This window comes from Orussus abietinus, unplaced genomic scaffold (assembly GCF_000612105.2).
Source record: "Orussus abietinus isolate OABI.00-Male unplaced genomic scaffold, Oabi_2.0 scaffold20, whole genome shotgun sequence".
Lineage (NCBI taxonomy): Eukaryota > Metazoa > Arthropoda > Insecta > Hymenoptera > Orussidae > Orussus > Orussus abietinus.
Window position 1 is genome coordinate 1438590 of NW_019394282.1, and position 19387 is coordinate 1457976.

The 19387-nt window shown below is 51.1% G+C and overlaps 1 protein-coding gene across 2 annotated transcripts in view; it reads left to right on the top strand.

Moving 5' to 3' along the window:
• LOC105694624 (insulin-like growth factor 2 mRNA-binding protein 1) overlaps positions 1-14315 on the top strand; it is a 39372-nt gene extending 25057 nt beyond the window's left edge. The window contains exons 2-7 of one of the 2 annotated variants that reach the window (XM_012415487.1): positions 8598-8774; positions 9031-9396; positions 9478-9730; positions 9941-10297; positions 10910-11161; positions 11287-14315. In XM_012415487.1, the coding sequence (XP_012270910.1) occupies positions 8598-8774; positions 9031-9396; positions 9478-9730; positions 9941-10297; positions 10910-11161; positions 11287-11562 (1681 nt within the window). In that variant the 3' untranslated portion in view covers positions 11563-14315. Of the gene's footprint in view, positions 1-8597; positions 8775-9030; positions 9731-9940; positions 10298-10909; positions 11162-11286 lie in introns of both variants that reach the window. The other variant, XM_012415486.1, reaches the window with a different exon arrangement.
• Positions 14316-19387: the final 5072 nt, after the last annotated feature.

Sequence of the window (19387 nt, forward strand, 5' to 3'; positions counted from 1 at the left end):
TAACCGCCGCGCGGATATCACCTCGCGGAATCCTTCCTCGGGCTCCTCTTTAAACCCGTACCTGGATTCATCGTGACACTTGTTGCTTCCGAGAGATGTCCGGCGCTCTCACTCAGGGCCCACGTGCTCTCCGCGAGATGCACGACGTCGATCGATCGATCGATTCGATCCGAAAATTCAATTCCCACTCCCGCAAGATTCTTTCCATTTAATCGAAACGTAGAAAAAAAAAAAAAAAACTCCAAGGATCGCGGATGACGGAAAAAAAAAATGAGGAATTCCGAAAATAAACCCTGTAGAGTGTCGCGCCAAATATGAATTTATAGCGAGCACTCGCCTAATCGTTATCTACGTTTAGCCCGACAGAAAATGTTCTTTCCTGAGCCTCTTGAATTAGTGACGTCATCTTTGGCATTGGTCTATTTTTCCGCGGTTTTTCCTTGTCGCGGGGAAATGGCCGACGGGGCGCGCACCTGTCTCGATGGAGAGGGGAGTCGTCGCGTTTTCTCAACTCGTTATCGGGCTCTATCTCTACCCTGGGACCGCTAAGTGCTCGCCGACCGACTTGCTAATCCATCCGGCCGATCGGTCGTTACTCCCGGCCGGATCGCGAAGCGGCGCGATTTTTATTTTATTTTATTTTTTTTCAAATCCGTTCCCCGCGCGGCGGAATCGCCGCGAGGCGCGCGATCGATCGAGCCGAGATACGGTTACCTCGTATCAGAGGTTGGGTACTTTCCTATTTTCCTGATTTTGACATACATTGACGCTTACCAAGTATTCTTTGAATTGACAAAACATTTCTTTGGTTAAATAAATTTTCTTCTTCTTTTTTTTTTAATTTTTTTTTCTCCATAATGTGGGGAAGAATTACTTCGGGAATATTTTAACGTCACTTTCTAATTGGAATTTTTTACTCCGTGGAGACTTTTTGTTTATCGGGGACCCCGGTTTATTTATTCATTCAGGTCTGCGTCCTCTCGAGGCTGCTCGTCACCGGAAACCGCGGGCGCCGCCCGATCGGACGTGCTCGTTACGAAGTGCGCCATCTACGGAGTCGTTCGCAGAAACCGAGAGACGTGCCTCTCGCCTCTTTCTCTCCTTCTCTCCCTTTATGCCTCTCTTGCAGACCCCCTCGGTGCCCAAGCCGGCGACGAATTCCGACGAGGACTCGAGGTCCTCGTAGATTTACTCGATTAATTCCTCGCGATCGATCTTCCCCGAAGGTGGGGCATCATAACCTAGTTATCACAAGCATACGTGTGCCGGTACTTATGAAATTGGTCTAAGTAAAAAAAAAGTCTAGGCAAAAAATATTCATTTATCCCATACCTTGGGACCGTGTGCGTTTAATTTACAATAATGCGGGGAAGAAATGAACCTGCCTTACGTTTTTTTTTTTTTTGACGTATCGCGATTTTTCGACGCCCTTTCGTTTGTACCGACTAAGAAACTTCCCATATAATTCGAGGGAATTTTTCCATCGATCCGGAACGGTAATTACCGATTACTTATTACTGGTCGTGGCGGTGGACAGTTAGGTGACGCACCTATCGGCGACGCGACGTTTTCTCGGATAACGCGCGTTGCGGTTATGGGATCGCGTCATGCGGATCGGTGGAACGAAAAGAGGGGGGAAAGGGGGGGAAAAAAAGGGGGGTACACGTTATACGCCCGAGGATTATGTCAGCTCGTATCGGGGCGAGCACGCACAGCGGCCCTCCTGTATCTCGAGATGTTTGTTATGCTAAAGTTACGCGGCCGATAGGCATAATCGCTCGCCGGCATTCCCCGAGCAATCTCCCGGCGATTGGTGGAAGGTGGAGGGGAATAAACTTAAGGAGAGAGGGAGAGATACCTTCGGGAATTCCGCGGAAGGTTGACTAAGCCTTCGAAAATGGCGATGGGGTTCCGAATTATCGAGGACGCGGCATCCGAGGTCGATTCCGTCGGTTAGGTCTATACGTGACCCAGAGCCCAATCGTGTCTTATATAAAGAGGTCACGGGTCATATTCATGGAGAAAATCGGCCTCTATTAAGCCTCTCTTTCTCCCCTCTCTCCCGCGCCAACTTCTGACCCGTTCAAATGGCTCGAACATTGCGCGGCGAAAATCTTAAGGGTCTCTCTAAAGGATTTTAAAAAATGGAAAATTGAATTTTCGTGCCCGTCAGGACCTTCCTTATGGCCTCTGTACTTACATTGTCAAGTTTCTAAGGTGATGTGAAAGTGGCGTCGAAGTGGTTCTCTTTATTAAACTTTTTGTACCAACTCGGTTTACCGAATATTTATTTATTTCACAAATAGTTTAGGAAAAATTTAATTTCCCGAGTTTCTCGACCTACCTTAGGATATCTTCATGTTCACGTTTTAAAGTATGATACGATTTGATAGCCAGTTCGTAGGAAAGTTTTATGAACGATTCAGCTTTCCGATGCCACTTTCACATCCCCTTAAGAGCGAGGCAGCGTCCGAGGTGGATTCTATGTATATACATACATACATACATATATAGATATATATATATCTATATATCTATATATATATATATCGGGGACGGAATTCCGACGCCTGCCGGCGCCTCGGGGTTCACGACGTCGAGGCGGAAATGGAGAAATAGAGAGAAAGGGGACGAGAAAGTCGAGGGGGGAGGGCGATATAAGAAGCGCGCGAAATTCGCCGCATATCCGGGTCGCCTTATACCCTCTTTCGGGTCTCCCTTTCTTCTTTGCTCCCTCGGTGGCCGGCGTCGCTTACGAGCGTCGGGACGCCCACGCGTCCGTTCGGCGCGGAATTCTCAATGGACGGCGCCGACGGGGGAGGGGGGGACTTCACGCGCGCCAATTCCGACGCTTAGCTGCCGATGCGTCATCCCCTGTACGCCCACCGGCGTCGCCGTCGGTCCGACACCGTGATAACACCTATTCGTCCTTAAGGTGATACCAGAGCGTCATTCTATATACGTCTAGACGTGAAAATATTAATAACTTTTCTCCAAACTGGGCGCACCGAACAATCCGATACCTCAACACGTGATTGCGGAGGTCTTGAAACTCCGGAGAATTTCTTTTTTATCCATTGGATTTTTTTCTTTTGTTAGAAAAGTTGAATGTTTTTAGTTTTTGGGATGTATATACAATGGCGGACATGAATGCCTCCCCTGCAGATACGGCATCGCCTGTGCAGGATGGGAGGGCATTGATGTCTCCCAGTGTACAAAAGGATACGTTGGAAATTGACGTTGAAATTCGCTCTTATTCGTTGTTTCGTCGTTCCAAATCGTCCAAAAGGAAAATTTGGTATCGTTAGGAATCGTGCAATGAAAGGGTCAAACAACTTCTAACTGGACTGTATGTACATGCAATGGCGGACATGAATGCCTCCCCTGCAGATACGGCATCGCCTGTGCAGGATGGGAGGGCATTGATGTCTCCCAGTGTACTTTTGTAACGCTCTGTCGATCGACTGGGATGCGTATTTTCCACTTCGTGCCGATCCTGGCCATCCTCGATAGGAGACCACCGAAGTCGTCGGCTAATCGCTCGCCAATTCGCCCAAAGTCCACTTCGCTCTTGGCCAATCTCGCCTTTCTACGCGGCTTCGCTCGCTGCGCGTCTCTCTCTCTCTCGCCCTTCGTCGCCTCTACGAGGCGAGAGTTGTCGACCTCGTCGTACGGAGGCTTGGACGAGGAAAACCTGGAACGGGCCTAGAAATATGTCGTAAGAATATCCCGCGACCTCGACTTTCCACTTTCAGAGAGGGAGAGAGAGAGAGAGAATGGCGATCCGCCGGTGAAGGGTTAACGCTCGATAGCGCGTCGACTCTGATTAACGCTCGATATTTACTCAAGGTAGATAATAAAAGCTCCGAAAATTCCCGAATGAGTTCCGTCATTTATTGTTGCTACGAAAGGAACGTCATTTATATTTTTTGCAATTTTTTTTAAGGGTGAAATAAATCCCAAAAATTACCGCAATTAATTCATGATATTTATTTTGATACAGGGGTGGTCGGGGTACGTCGGGTTTTTGCCTCGTATTTTTGACTCTTTGTTTTAAGGGCGAGATCAACTTTCCGAGACGAGTCGCGGCGAAAGATAGCGAAAGTCGCGTTGCGCGGATATCGACTCGACGATAAAAGCACGATGGAGTGGAAACACCCACGGTTTAAACGTTGGTTGACTCTGACAGCTGTCGGATGCGTCCCGAAACGTCAGTCAGCTGTTCCTATCGCTCAGCTGGTGGCGGCTCCAGATATGCGAATTTCGAGGCCGGGGATAAATTCTTTTCGAATGAATTTCTTCGGTCACTAGGAAGTCCCATTTTACATAATCGATAGTAATCGGCGGATCATCAAAGCGGCGGCCGTAATCGACGGGAATATCAAAAGGGAAAGGAGTTTTCCGGCATATCGAAATGCAACACCTGATATCTCGGAGAGAATCTTCCCACGGAGTTTCGACATTCTCTCTCTCTTCTCGATGCAGGAAACGAGACGTTTCTTATCATTGCAACCGATTAGTAATTCTTAAGGCGTTGCGAGAGTGTATATATTTTCCTTTTGTCCTAGTCTCGTATTTTCTCGTCTTCGCGTTCTGAGTCCTTCTCCATATCGAATCACCCTTCGATCACCCCTCGGGGCAGATCCCGAGTTCCGCTCCTCCGGCCCTCCTCCACGTGGAAATAATTAATGAAGCCACGTCGGCTAATGTCGCGTACACGGCTGCACTCGCCGGCCGGCGGGGACCGACTGCGCCTGCGCGCCCCCGCACGTGCCCGCGCTACCTCGCGCCGGCGCACACTAGCGCGCGCCTGCATGTGCACACGCGACGGCTGGCGCCTCCACGTGCGCGAGGAGCACCGGCGCCCGCGGCGCAGTCGCGGGCGCTCAATCGACGGCTTCGCCCGTGTATCTAAGCGAGACTCCGAGCCACCCCCTANGGGGGCAGCGACGGCCGAGACCGGCAATATCAATGCCCGCTACGTCCGCGTGCACACCTCGCACCCCCCGAGTGCTGCCGAAAATCCCCGAAAGCACGCGAAACAAAGCCCCCCCCCCCCCGACGGCAGCCTCCGGGGGTCGTCTGCCGCAACTTTTACCTGGGGCATCCCTCTTTCGCCGATCCATTGTTGGAATTTATCGATACGGTCGTCCCTAGGAATTTTCAATTCTTGAGGGGGAGGTTCTTTATTTTTTTTTATCGGTTTTAAGGGATGGTGAAATTCTACGTCGATGGGATATGGATATGATGGGAAGTGGATATGGGGAAATTTTTATTTTTTCGGGATTTGATTATATTTAGGATTCTTCGGATATGGAGGGGTGGTCCAGGGAATCGCGTCTTTCTAGGTCGCGCGCACCTCTTAACGGCGCCTCGCGTCGCGACGCCTCTGACTTGTTGCTCGTGCCGCGACGAACGAAGACTCAGGGCGTCGCCGGATAATTAAGGCGACGCCGGAGAGCGTCGCCCTTCCGCCGCCCCCGGAGTTTCCCTTTCGCCGGGCTCGAGCACTCGCGCCCGTTCGGACGTCCCGTCGGTAAAGAGGGCTGCGACCTTTTCCCGCGACGGGGGAGACGCCCCGCCGCGGAAACCCGAGTCGAGCTTTCGCTTTCGTTCGCCCGCAAGGGGGGGCGCCGCGCATCCAAGGTCGCCCATGGTGACGGTCGCATACGTTGGAAATTGACGTTGAAATTCGCTCTTATTCGTTGTTCCGTCGTTCCAAATCGTCCAAAAGGAAAATTTGGTATCGTTAGGAATCGTGCAATGAANAATTATATAAATTTTTTTTTTCTCACGTTACATCGGCATTACCTCGGAACTCGCTGCCCGAAAAGTCGAGTGGACCGATTTCCTCGAGTCGTCTGGCCGTCTCGCCGACTGAGCGAAGGCGAGGAACGTAATTCCCGTAAAAGGCGTCGCGACGACTCCTCGGGATCCCCGCCGGGCGTCGCGGGGGCTCGAGCCTCGCGATTTAATTGACGCGGCGCCGGGAGGGTGCATTTCCGCTTCTCCTCTCTCCTTTAGCGGTCTCGACCCGCTGCGGTTCCGCCTCCCCTCTTGGCGCGTTTCCCTTTCGCCGAGTCGGAGGACCGGCCGCGATCTTTTCCCTCTTCCCCCGTCCCCCACCCACGGGGGAGCCGCAGTCGGGCTTTCGCTTTCGCCCGAGTTCAAGGGTGGAGGCTCGCTTAAGGTCTTCCTCGTCTTTGGCCCGGGCTTAAAGCCCGTTCTCGGCGCCGAGCGACGAAGAATTAATGCCTCGTTCGGTTTTATATCGCGGATTATACCGACATGGAAGAAAGTGAAATTCCCAAATTCGCGTTGAGTCACCCGACGGGATGAATTCTGCCCATTATTATGAAAGTGGTCTAAGTCATATATTTTTTGTTTCGACATTACATTGAATCAATTTCGTTTGAAACAATGTGGCGTGAAGTAACTGATAAACTCATTTTTTTTTTTTTTTCAATTTTGACTTAGACCACTTTCATAATTATTGGCACATTTAAGGTGACAGGAAAGTTCCGGCAGAGAGGTCCCTGATACTTTTCTACCGAGTCGGTACAACATTTGCGACGATTACTATTGAGTTTCGCGACCTTGTTTTCGAGAAAAAAAAATTTTCCATAAGGTTTCGCTAGAGTGCCATTTATGGATTGAAGCGGATTTATCCAGAATCCGGCACCCCACGCTTTAATTCGCCCCTGGGCAGGATCGAGGATTATTCTTTATATCTGGCAGGAAAGTATACAACAATGTCACATGACGCATCGGGCGAATCTACCTTGAACGAATTCGTGCCATCCCGATGACGTCACGGATACCTGGAAGCTGCAAAGCCTCGGAGATGACGAATGCGGATTCCGAATGTCTTAACCCGATGGCTGATTCGGCGATACCGGGAATTCCCTCCGTTTATCCTCGTGTTCCTCCCTCTCGCCATATTCCCGATTCGCAGACGAAATTCCTCGAACTTTCTTCACCTCGCCTCTTGATCGCTTATCCAGGCTAAATTATAAATCCGCCCTCAGAACACAAATTAAGATGTAACAAAAGCGTCAAAATGACACTTCTCTCCAAACAGGGTGCCCCGAATAATTTGACACCTGTACGCGTAATTACGAAAGTCCTAACGAAGGTCTTGAAATCTTTATATACATATTTCTTACCTTTATATACACGTATTTGGCGCCGATCTATTTTCTTGATTAAGTTAAAAAAATTGCCCAGGAAAATTTTTATCGATTTTCGATTATCCGGTCATCCCCTTACCCCCTAACCTCACTTTCCCCCCGTTCCACCTCGTAGTTTTCGGCCCTCGAATCAGGGCTACTCGCATTTACCTGGAGTCAAAGGACACCCCGGAATAATTCATCCGAGGGTCACTCCACCCGACGAGGAAGAAAAAGCCACCCTCGGCGGATTTCTCGAAGAGCGACCCTCCCCTGTGGACGACGTTCGTGACGTAGGGGGTCTCCGTGGCCCCGTTTCGCCCTCGTCGTCGAGTTCACGGCCAATAAAGTTTCCCCACCTCGGTTGTGTATTAAAGTTTCTCCTTCCGCCCCCTTTCGCCCCCGCAACCCTTCGTCTTCGAGCTGCTTTACCCCCCCGCGCCACGGGGGCTGCGAAGTGGTTCATCTCCCTCGGCTCTTGTCTTCCCCTCCGTGCCTCCCTCCCTTCCTCTGCACCCGTGAACTCGGCAGATCGATTCCTGCGAAAGTAAGAGTCCTCCTCTCGCTCCTGCGTGCCTTATTTTTCTTCTCGCTCCTTGCTTTTATTTTCGCGTGGTTGTGCATTCACGTGGAGATCGGACGCGGCATGATCTTGGCGCGGAACTCAGGCTCGCCAAGATCTTGGCGTGGAGCTCAGGCGCGCGATGTTCTTGGGGTAGAACTCAGTCGCGCGATAATTTTGATACGAAATTTAGGCGCGCGATGATCTTGGCGTGGAACTCATGCATAAGAGGATTTTAACCCAAGATTTAGGCGCGTAAAGATATCGGCATACAATTCAGGCGTACGATGATCTTGGGGCGGAACTCATGCATAAGAGGATTTTAACCCAAGATTTAGGCGCGTAAAGATATTGTCATGAAATTTAGGCGTACGATGATCTTGGGGTGGAACTCATGCATAAGAGGATTTTAACCCAAGATTTAGGCGCGTAAAGATATTGGCATGAAATTCAGGCGTACGATGATCTTGGGGTGGAACTCATGAGGATTTAACCCAAGATTTAGGCGCGTAAAGATATTGGCATGAAATTCAGGCGTACAATGATCTTGAGGTGGAACTCATGCATAAGAGGATTTTAATGCAAGATTTAGGAGCGTAAAGATATTGGCATAAAAATCAGGAGTACAATGATCTTGGGGTGGAACTCATGCATAAGAGGATTTTAACGCAAGATGAAGGCGCGTAAAGATATCGGCATGAAATTCAGGCGTACAATGATCTTGGGGTGGAACTCATGCATATGAGGATTTTAACCCAAGGTTTAGGCGCGTAAAGATATTGACATAAAATTCAGGCGTACGATGATATTGGCGCGAAACTCAAGCGAACGAGTCTCTAAGCGAGGGTGTTCTCCTCTGTCTACAGCGGCGGCGCCGGTGCCAAAGTGTTGGTCTCCAATCTGCCGACCTCGGCCACGTTCCAGGACATCGAGCTGCTCTTCTCCACCTACGGGCCCGTGCAGAACATCGAGACCATCAGCTTTCGGGACCCTAACACCCAATCGGTGATCCTCAGCTATGAGACGCAGGAACAAGCGCAACAGTACGTCCTTATCCTCTCTTATTTATCGTAAAAAATGAAAGCAATCATCTAAATTAAATTTTTTTCTTCGTGATATCGGTTAACGAGCTTGATGTTGGATAAGGCATGGTCAAGATGGTATCGAGAAGGACTTAAAAATGAATTAATATGGGTATTTATTGGAAATGGGGTAGGGTAGAAAATGATTACAAGTGCGTCGGATCTCTCCGGAATTGTTGATCGTTAACGAGAGGACGTCGATTTATTTTTTTTCCAGGATCGTGAACCAGTTTAATGGATACGAGTACGAAGGCAACCAGCTGAAGGTGGAAATGTCGGCTCCGGAAAGCCGACGAAGAGGGCGCAGCCAGCGCGGGGGAGTCCCCCTCTCGGGTCGGCAGACCGACTTCCCATTGCGCATCCTGGTGCAGTCGGACATGGTGGGCGCCATAATCGGGCGACAGGGCTCGACCATTCGACAGATCACTCAGGTGACCAGGGCCAGGGTCGACGTGCACAGGAAGGACAACGTAGGCTCCCTGGAAAAGGCCATTACCATCTATGGGAACCCGGAGAACTGCACCAACGCCTGCAAGAAGATCCTGGGGGTCATGCAAGAGGAGGCGACCACCACGAACAAAGGGTTTGCATCGGCCTATTCTGCGGAAAATCTGTCGCGCGAGGTTAGACCGGAGACCTCACGAGGATCTTTTAAATCCCTTAGCGAGATCACCCTGAAGATCCTGGCGCACAACAACCTGATCGGGCGCATCATCGGCAAGGGTGGCAACACCATCAAGAGGATCATGCAGGATACCAACACCAAAATCACCGTCAGTAGCATCAACGACATCAGCAGCTTCAACCTGGAGCGCATCATCACTGTGAAGGGCACCATCGAGAACATGAGCAAGGCCGAAGCCATGATCTCCAACAAACTACGCCAGAGCTATGAAAATGATCTTCAGGCCATGGCGGTAAGACGCTAACGAACTATATCACGGAGCTGGGTAACTACTTCAATTTGAAATGGGTATCTAAAATGTAAATAGATTTTAAACCATTGAACGAAACTTGTTACCCAGCTCTGCTATTTAGGTTGCCGGTTGACCAGGGTTACTTAAAAGCTCCCTTGCCCATTGCATTACTCTGGGGTACGGATCCGTATTAAAAGTGTCCCGTTTCAGCCCCAAAGTATGATGTTCCCTGGTCTGCATCCAATGGCGATGATGTCCACTGCCGGGATGGGCTACAGCTCGCGAGGACCTGGACTATACGGCTCGGGTCCTGCTCCTTATCCTTATCAAGGCAGCTTGCCGACTCAACAGGGAGTCACTGCTGGCGACACTCAAGAGACTACCTTCTTGTACATTCCCAACAACAGCGTTGGCGCCATCATCGGCACCAAGGGGTCGCACATCAGGAACATCATCAGGTTCTCCGGCGCCAACGTGAAGATCGCTCCTCTGGAACAGGACCGAGCAGCCGATCAGCAGACCGAGAGAAAAGTTACCATCGTGGGCTCGCCTGAGTCCCAATGGAAGGTACCCATCGACCGATTATCTTTTTTTTTTTTTCACACGTACAACGTAATATCTTGGGAATTTTTTTTCCTTTCATCCCTTTCTAAATGGTTGAACGTTCAGTCGGTATTATTTGTGGAATTTTCGAGATATTTCAAAGTGACGTTAGCTTGGTATATGGAAAATATTAAAGAACCGGAGGGATCGATATATTAAATCTAGGTCTTCAAAGTATAAGACCGTAATTCCAGCTTTCATACTTTGGAGCCTCGGTGGTCCCGTGGATAAAACCACCGACTAAGTTAGGGTTCGAATCCCCTCAACTCCCAAAGAATTTTTCTTCCTTCTTCTCCATGCAGTTCGACTCCTGACCTCTCCTTCTTTGCCTTCACCAAATCCTGTGACATTTGGGAGGGTGTCTTGCATCTTAGGCATCAGCTTGATAAACACAGGAAGATTAAACTCTCCAGGGTCCCGTGCTGGCCGCAACGAAAGCCTTGGCGAGACCTCAGCTCCGTTACCCTTGAACAATTTTTTAGCCCCTGAAATTATATGCAGTGTATCTATTCTCATCGTTATAAATTAATTTCAACACTCTGGGATGTTCAAGCGACCCTTTGTCTCGACTTTCAGGCGCAATATTTGATCTTCGAGAAGATGCGCGAAGAGGGCTTCGTCGCCGGCACGGAAGACGTGAGATTAACCGTCGAGATTTTGGTGCCAAGCGCTCAGGTCGGCCGGATAATCGGAAAAGGCGGACAAAACGTAAGAGAGCTTCAACGCGTGACCGGAAGTATCATAAAGCTTTCGGAGCAACAAGCCACGCCGCCAGCTGCCGACGAGGAGACAACGGTCCACATCATTGGGCCCTTCTTCTCCGTTCAGGTGAAATTTCCCGTTTTCACCTTGCTCGAAATGAAATAGCTTAATAATTCTTTACGTGGCTTGGAGTAACATAAATTCTTGATATAAATTTCTGATCGGTATTAATGTCGCATTTCGTTGTCCAGTCGGCGCAAAGGAGGATCCGGTCGATGATCCTGCCGTCAGGGGCCCCAGGAAGTGGAACGGGAGGCATAGGCTCTCGCGCTGGACGTGGTAGCAGCCAAGAAGGTGGATCCCGTTCCCGGCGCGACGGCAGCGCCACCTCGCAGCAGGGCGCCGGCTCGTCGCAGCAGGACTCGGCGGGACAGCAGAGCTCGTCCTCGAGCCAAGGCCAGCAGCAGCCGTCGCAGCAGCAGCAACAACAGCAGCAGCCACCACAGCCGCAGCAGCAGACACAGTAACGTTGATGAAACTCACCTGACGCCAACCGACGCCTCACAGAATCCGTTTTATTCGGCCGGGGTGGCCGCTCGTAGCTCTGAAACACTCGTCGAGGTTAGGGCGCATCTGCGGATCCATCGCGCGAACCAGGAACCCATCGGTTTCCCTCCATCGACTCCGAACGCGAGGATCAGGCCCTAGAACCACGGAGGATCGGCTCTCCCTAGAGCGCTGGGTTCACGTCCGAGGAGGACTTCCGTTCGGTCCAGCCGGACACTCGAGGGTGTCGCTAAAACGACCTCCGGCAACGTAGCGAGCTTCGACATTGTTCCGAATTTGTTAATTGTAATTTTTTGGGCAAAGGGCAAGGAAAAAGCCCCTAGAGATGTTTCGCCGAAGCGGACGCCTTCCAGAGCCTGCGGGTCGTTGGAGTGACGTCCTCGAGGTCGCGCTCGGCCGGGACTCTAGAATCAGGGTGTCTAGGTTGTAAGAGGTTTAGGATCGCGCTCGAAATTGTAAGAATCGGACGGAAGTCGGCGCGCGTCTCCTGCGACGTCGCTCCGCGGGGATCCGCGGGCGTCGGCGTCGGTCTACCGCACCGGAGGAACGTTCCTCTCGTGCCACGGCGCCCTCGTAGGGACCCGAGCTTTTCCGTGTCTGCGACCACGGAGGTGCGCTCGGACGATCGGTTTCACGGCTTGGCGAATCCACCCCGCACTGACATAAACGATGGAAAGGATGAAACCACACACACACAACCTTATTACCTCATTGATTACGATAAAAGATTTAAATACGATAAACAAACGGGAAATAACGATGGAGGAAGATAGGAGGAGCGAGACGAGAAATAGTAAACCAACTAATCTAACAAGAGCTACCTAATATTAAAGTTATAATAATATACAGAGAGAAAGAGAGAGCGAGCGAGCGAGAGAGAGAGAAAGAGAGAAAGAGCGAGAGAAAGATGAGAGTTAAGAGTAACGATTACATTACCTTACGTCTGTTACTACTACGGATATGCTATCATTACTACTATTACTACGAGGAAGCAGATGCTAAGCTAGTGCTACTACTACATTGCCGAGAGAGAGAGAGAGAGAGCGGTCTCTTTTGTATTAATTGTAGATGCAGTTTGTAAAATCGATGAAACTTGGAACAGAGACACGGGGTACATCCTCGGGACCGGGGAAGCGTCCTCGGAGCGAAGGACTCTACCATGGCAGTCGAAGACGTACTCGAGGGCGCGTCCAAGCACAGGGAGACGCTGGGAATCATGATCGAGACCTAGAGGAACACCTTCGAGGTGACGTGAACCGCCGTCGCGCAACGTAATACCAAAGAGGAGAGTTTTCATGTTGCACTAAGCGAAGTATGGAGGAGGAAAGTCTGCAGGGGGTCGAGCCCCGAGACTGGCGTCTCCACAGAAGTTCCTTGCAAGAGCCGCGACGGGACCAGGAGTCTCCTTCGAGGGTGAGGTCGACCCTGGCACTCCAAGTTCGACGAAGCCAGAAGGAACCGGCAGGATGCTTCACCGGAGGAGATGAACCGCGTCCCGCGGTGTGTACTCGTGCCGGAAAGAGAGGACAGATATCCGTCAAGTGGAAAACGAAGAATCGGAAGGGGAGGAGGAAGAGCAGGACACAGGATATATACGCATACCGGGCACCCAGGAGTTCCGGCCGCAGAACCGACACCTCCCAGGTGCGCTATGTCCACCTCCGTCCGGCGAGGCGGCGGGTGGAAAGAGGAGCCACAAAACGTTTTTCAGGGATTTTTATTTTACCATGGATGTAATAGTGTGTGAGTGTGCGTGTGTTGAATAATACTATTAATTAATAAGTAATTATAATTACTGATTAAGATGGTAGAGAGGCAAGGATACAAGAGTATTTAAGGTGTCTCCGAGGCTGCCGGGAGCGGATCTGTCAGTCAGGAGACACGTGGACGGCCCCTGATGCGCGACCAGGTTCCACTTCCGGTCCCAAGAGTTCCCACCCCCAAGTGGACACGCCGATGGCTCGAGGAGGATGCGAGCTGCGATATCGAGCAGCGCTCCTGGTCCGGAAAAGACCGATCCAGGAATTTTGTAGGGTGACCGTTCCCACGACACGAGCCTGGCGAATCGACGTCGCCCCGAGGAGGATGCCGATGAACCTCGGGCACCGATGGGGAACGGGCGCGCGGGTGGCCTCCAAAACCGGTGACAAAAGAAAAATTGAAATTGCGTCGAACTAAATGGGACAACTCGAAGACAGTTGCCGCCCGGGCGAGCCCGCCCAGGGTGGTCTTTGGCTGGCGACCAAAACTAACCAAATACATCGGACTGACGAACCATGGGGCCGCGACCTCAGCGGAGCGGCCGCAAGTTTAACCCTTCACTCGTACCGTGAGGCTCCTCGCGAGTTCGCACCTCGGCGTCACTTCCGGCCCCGGAAAGCCGGAAGCGACGCGGCCGAATCATTCTCGGCACGAATATGCGCTTAGTACAAAGATATGGGAGTTTAACGGGGAAAGGAAAACTAGAAAGAGGAGAGTAGAAGAAGAGGAAAGGATGATTTCAGGGTCTCTCGCGAAGGACGCGGACGCGAATATCGACTCGAGCTGGTTGCTGAAGGAGAAGCCGAAGAGGAGCCCGGAGGTCGCTTCCAGAACGGAAGCACTTCCGGCGTTCCGGAAGAGAGGACACCGCGACGTCGGGCGGCACCAGAGCCCCCCTCGGACGAGACGAAGCGGATGCTGAAGAGCGGGTCCGTCGTCAGCGGAGGCCGGGAAGCGGTGGAGATTATGAGGGAGGGTGGGGGGGGGGAGGAAAAAAAAAAGTAAATGAAGAAACAAAGATGAAGATATAAGTTTATTTTTGATACATTGTTGGGGAGACCTAAGTGAGGATCCTTCTTTTTTCCTTTTTTTTGTTAGATGTTTTTAATAACTTAATGAATTTTAAAGATATCGGAGGAGGGTCGGAGGAGAGGAAGGACGCGGGGCGGAGCGCGATGGAGGTGAAGGATGAGGGAAGGCCACGAGGTAGGCGAAGAAGAGCGACGGAGACGCTTTTAACGAAGATTTGGGAAGCAGTCTGCGAGGTGGACGAGATCGTGCCGTGGTCCACGTGGTGTCTGACAGCTTCGACCACGTGATGTTTGACTGCCGCGACCAGGCGGCATTTTCCATCTTCAACCACGTGGGGTTTGACAGCTCCAACCACGTGGCCGTGGCAGAAGAGGACGGCATTGGATCGGAGGGTGGAAGAGAGAGACGGCACATAGCCTTTTGCACTATGTGGGCGAGCGAGGGAGATTTTAGTCGGATAAATTGTATAATATATTTAATATATTTGGAGGCGCGAGGAGTAGGCGGTCGGGCGGGCGGGCCTTTAGGTCGCTGTCGGGACGCGACGGACCCGGCGGGCTCGCAGTTTTATGCGACGCGCTCGACCCCTCGTTTCCGGGGAGCGGCCTCCAGAGCGCCTACTTCCGGTTATTTATCGAAGCGTAAAGTATTTAAGCGGCACCGAAAGAGCTAAGAGAGAGGTTATCGGGCGCTATCAGCAGCAAGCCAGAGACAAGTGCCGAGGAAGGAGGCACCACACCTCCAAGACAGTCACCGAGAACGCACACCTGAACCGACCGCTTCAGATATATGCATACACGTATCACGACAGTTCGGACCTGCTCTCGCACTGGGATGAGACGACACGCGCAGGATGCCGAAGAACTCCCACAAAGGCACGTCCAAATTATCCGAACACTCACGCAACGGTCACGCATCGCTCCTTTCTTTCCAAGAATCGAGCGCGCGGGATCAGCTGATGGCTCCGGACGACGAGATTCCTGGACTCTTCCCTGGGATAAAGGACCATCCCCGGCGTCGGGTCTCATCAGCACCGCGCGTCAACCCTTGCCGAGCTCGTGTCTCGCCGAAACGAGAGAAAACTAGAGAAAATGCCAAAAAAAGAATGACGTACGAAGGTGAATGACGAAAAACCCCAGTGACTTGTAACGCGAACTCGAAAATGTTAACCAGAGATCAGGTGACGGCAGGATAGGGAAGCTGGGAGAAGTCGAAGAATCCGACCCAGACATCGCCGATCGACTCAGTTCTCGGACCATCATCAGCCCGGGAAAGCTCGCCGAAGTTTCCGGGCTTTCCTCGGCGTCTGCTCGCGCTTCTTCAGGGTCTCCACATGGGAACCACCAGCTACATCCTGGGCGGAGGGTCGAGACATCGGCCCTGCCACTATCGCATGCACACCGCAAGAAACACACACACACACACCGGCTCGCTGGAAGGAGACAAATTGTACAAATCAGAATTTAATGGAGGGAGGTCGAGAGGGAATGGGTTAAGTCGCGAAGGTATACTAGAGGGCGATTGAGACGGACGGAGGGAGAGATCATAGAAATTATTAATATAATAACTTAAAGAGTTTTAACGTTATAAATTATAGTTGGTGATGATAATGGTATAACGACGACTTGGAGAGCTCCAGAGAGAGGTGCGGTCGTCGCTGCGAGGCCGGCCGTGAGAAATGTACAAAATCTAATCGCTAAATCTAAATGTTAGTAACTATTAATATTTAATCGTCTTAGGCGTGTGAAGTGTGTACCAGTGAAGAAGATAATTAGAGGGAAGGGGAGCTCTCACCGTGCTGGCGAGCGTATTTGCAGGCAAGTCAGGGCTGGACAGTGGTGGCGACTTCGTTTTATTACTCAAGTTCCAACCAACTAGGTTCGTTGCCATTATTTCTGGAAGATCAATCACTGACGTACAAATTGACTAGCACCGGCCACGACAAGGATCGAGAAATCGAGAACAGAGGAGAGGGCGAAGTACCACGAAGGTATCCATTAGAGGAGACACGAAGATGTGCCAGGAAGCGTCTAACGCGTAACAGCTACGCGATTCGCGCCCAAATCAGGAGAGATCAGTGGTGACCACAGGATTGGATCCCTGGAGCGATCCGCCAGGACCATTTGTCGATTCGACCAGTCCACGATCAGTTGGGAAGCCACACACCCGCACCCTAAGTTTGGCAGACCGCACACCCGTACACGAAACCGCAGACGAAGAGACCGCACAGTCTCTTCGGCATCTCCAGCATCGCCAGGGACCAGCGACCTTGCCTCTCCCTCGACGTGCCTTGGTGGGCACCCCAAGATCCGCCAAGTATCCCGAAGAAAAAACCACACACTCGATGAACGTCGCATCCCCCACATGGACCACACCATGGTGCCGCTTCAAAGCGCACCTCTGACCTAAGTATGAAGTTTTTCGCAGCGAACAGCTACGTCAGGTCGACGTTTCAACCGGGTCTTGGGTGGTCGTCGAGGGAACAATGGATACCAGGTCGCCTGGGGGTCCCAGACCCTATCAAGATAAATCTCCACAGCATCCTTCCGCAATGGTCGTTCAGTCTGAACCGGATCCCTGATCGACGAATCCATGGGAAGCGAGAGAAAGGAGGAGATCGAGTCACTCAGTCGCAGTTAACCGATAATAGTGATATGTCTGTATCTGTATAAAGTATGTACCGAGAGTCTAGAGAGGCGAATACGCCTCGCGATGGGAAAGGAGGTCGGAAGAAGAGCGTCGAGGTCGCCGAGCCTCGAGCACCAGCAACGCGAACTTCTGTCCGACTTTGCCGTTTTGCTACCGGCCACTGGGATGAACGATAGCATGGAAACTCTGTCTACCTTCGCTAGCACTACGGGCTACCGGACGAGAACAAAACTAATAATAGTTGATACGTAGTAACGATAGAAATAGTGGAGCCGATGGCGACTCGGCCGGGAATTATTACGTACAGTTTAAACGCGCCACGCGCTCACGTATCGTAGGTAAAGGATAGGCGAAGACGGATAGATTATTTTGGGCTTTAGTATTAGTATTTCGGGGAGTACGCCGAGGGGATCCCGCGGGATCCGGGAGCTTGAAGGATACCCTGATGAGAGTTCTTCGACCTCCTGACATCTCCACCCGGTGGGCTGGTCACTTTGCGACCATCGGGTACCTCCACCCTGACCAGCAGAAAGTGTCAGAAGACCGTCTTTGGGTCTGCGAGTTCCCTGGGGTCCATCCGCTGGTACCTTGACCCTCTTTATGAAAGCTGATCGCGGTTCCAGTGGATGAACTCCCAGGGTGGTTTCCAGCAGGCTGAGAGGTGGTCTCTCTTCCTGGCTCCTCCAACCCGGACCCGGATCCGCGGAACTCCCAGCATGGCGGAGTGTCTTTGGGCCTTATTGTACACAGTTGGGCATTGTTGTTATGTGAGAGGGATAATCGGCGAGAGTGATAGAGATCGCCGGAGAGATAGATAATATATCAGACATTGGGTCAGCCAGGTGTGCGAGAGGCGAGCGAGTGCGAGTGCGACAGACCTAGCCTAGACACAGCGAGAAAGAGGGAGAGAATGCGAGGGCGAATCTATGAAACAGAGCGAGAGGGCACTATTATTACACACTATGATCTACAGGATTGGAGAGAAAGAGAGGGAGGAGCCGAAGCTAGTGATACGATAGGTGTTGGCGGAGTCTTAGTATATTATCTATTATTACCTAATTGTTGCCAATTATGGGCATTACGACGGAGCTCTGGGAGAGTCTGGGAGAGAACAAAGGAGAGCGAATGAGAGTCTGGGTCGGAGCGAAAGATTTTGCGAAAGAGTGTGTGTGTCGGATCTAGAGGACCGGGATTAATGACGTAACTTATTAATACGAAGCCGCCCATATACACACGCACACACCGTAGGCATCCCACCCCTTACGTTCCCCATGTACATACCCTGCGGAAATGGTCTTTTATATTACCCCCGTCCCCATGCCCTCCCCGGGAATTTTGACGTCCGGGTCGACATGGCTCTGCCCGTTGACACTTATCCGGTAATACGTTGATATATTGTTACGCTTACGCGTATCCGCATGTACATAACGCACACAGGAAACGCGCGCCACCCCCTACCACACACGGCTGTACTTTTGGAGCGCCGCCATGGGGTCGACTCTGCACCCTTTGAACAGGACTTCCGGCAACCATGATTACGACCCAGTTAAGATTTCTCCACACTGCCAATTAGGTGTCGTTGTAGAATTATTTGTACCCAGGATGGACCGCTCAAGGGTTGCAGAGTCGACGATCGGTGGAGGCGCCATGGAATCCTTCGAGGCCTTAATGGGGTTGAATGGCTGACCTTGCATGGGCTTTTAAATCGACGCCATGGACTCTTTTGGACTCTTCGACGATTACGGGCACGCATGGGCATTCATACTTCTCACCTCGTTCGAGAATGTTATATATATATTCGTTTATATACATATATATATGTATACACCTACATACCATATATATTGTATACCGGATTTATACGCGCTAGGCCCTTAGGAGCGAGGCCAGCCGGTGCGGCAATTAATACTAAAACCCAAAATATATATATACTTGCTTTTCGTCGGATTATGGGATTTACGGGAAGCACGGATACGCTTAGGTCGGATCGGCGGGAACTTAACATCGGGATCATGCGAACGATGTGCGTGGAGATTAGGCGAGAGCGCGTTCACTACCTCAGGAGTTCAAGTTTCGAGGGGAATATGGAGGAGGCGACGGTAAACGAGAGAGAAAAGAGAAAATTCGGGAAAACAAAAAAAGAGGAAAATCTCCAGGGGAGGAGTGGGTGGGTCGATTGGCTCGGATGCTGGGAGAGAGATAATTACATCTTGAAGCGTGGGATAAATGTTAATTGCATTGAAGCACCAAAATTCCGCGAATTTTTGTCCTCGCCGGGGTATTTTCTTTTCTCTTTTTTTTTATATATAATATAAATAAAATTCCGTATCTTCCGCAATCTGA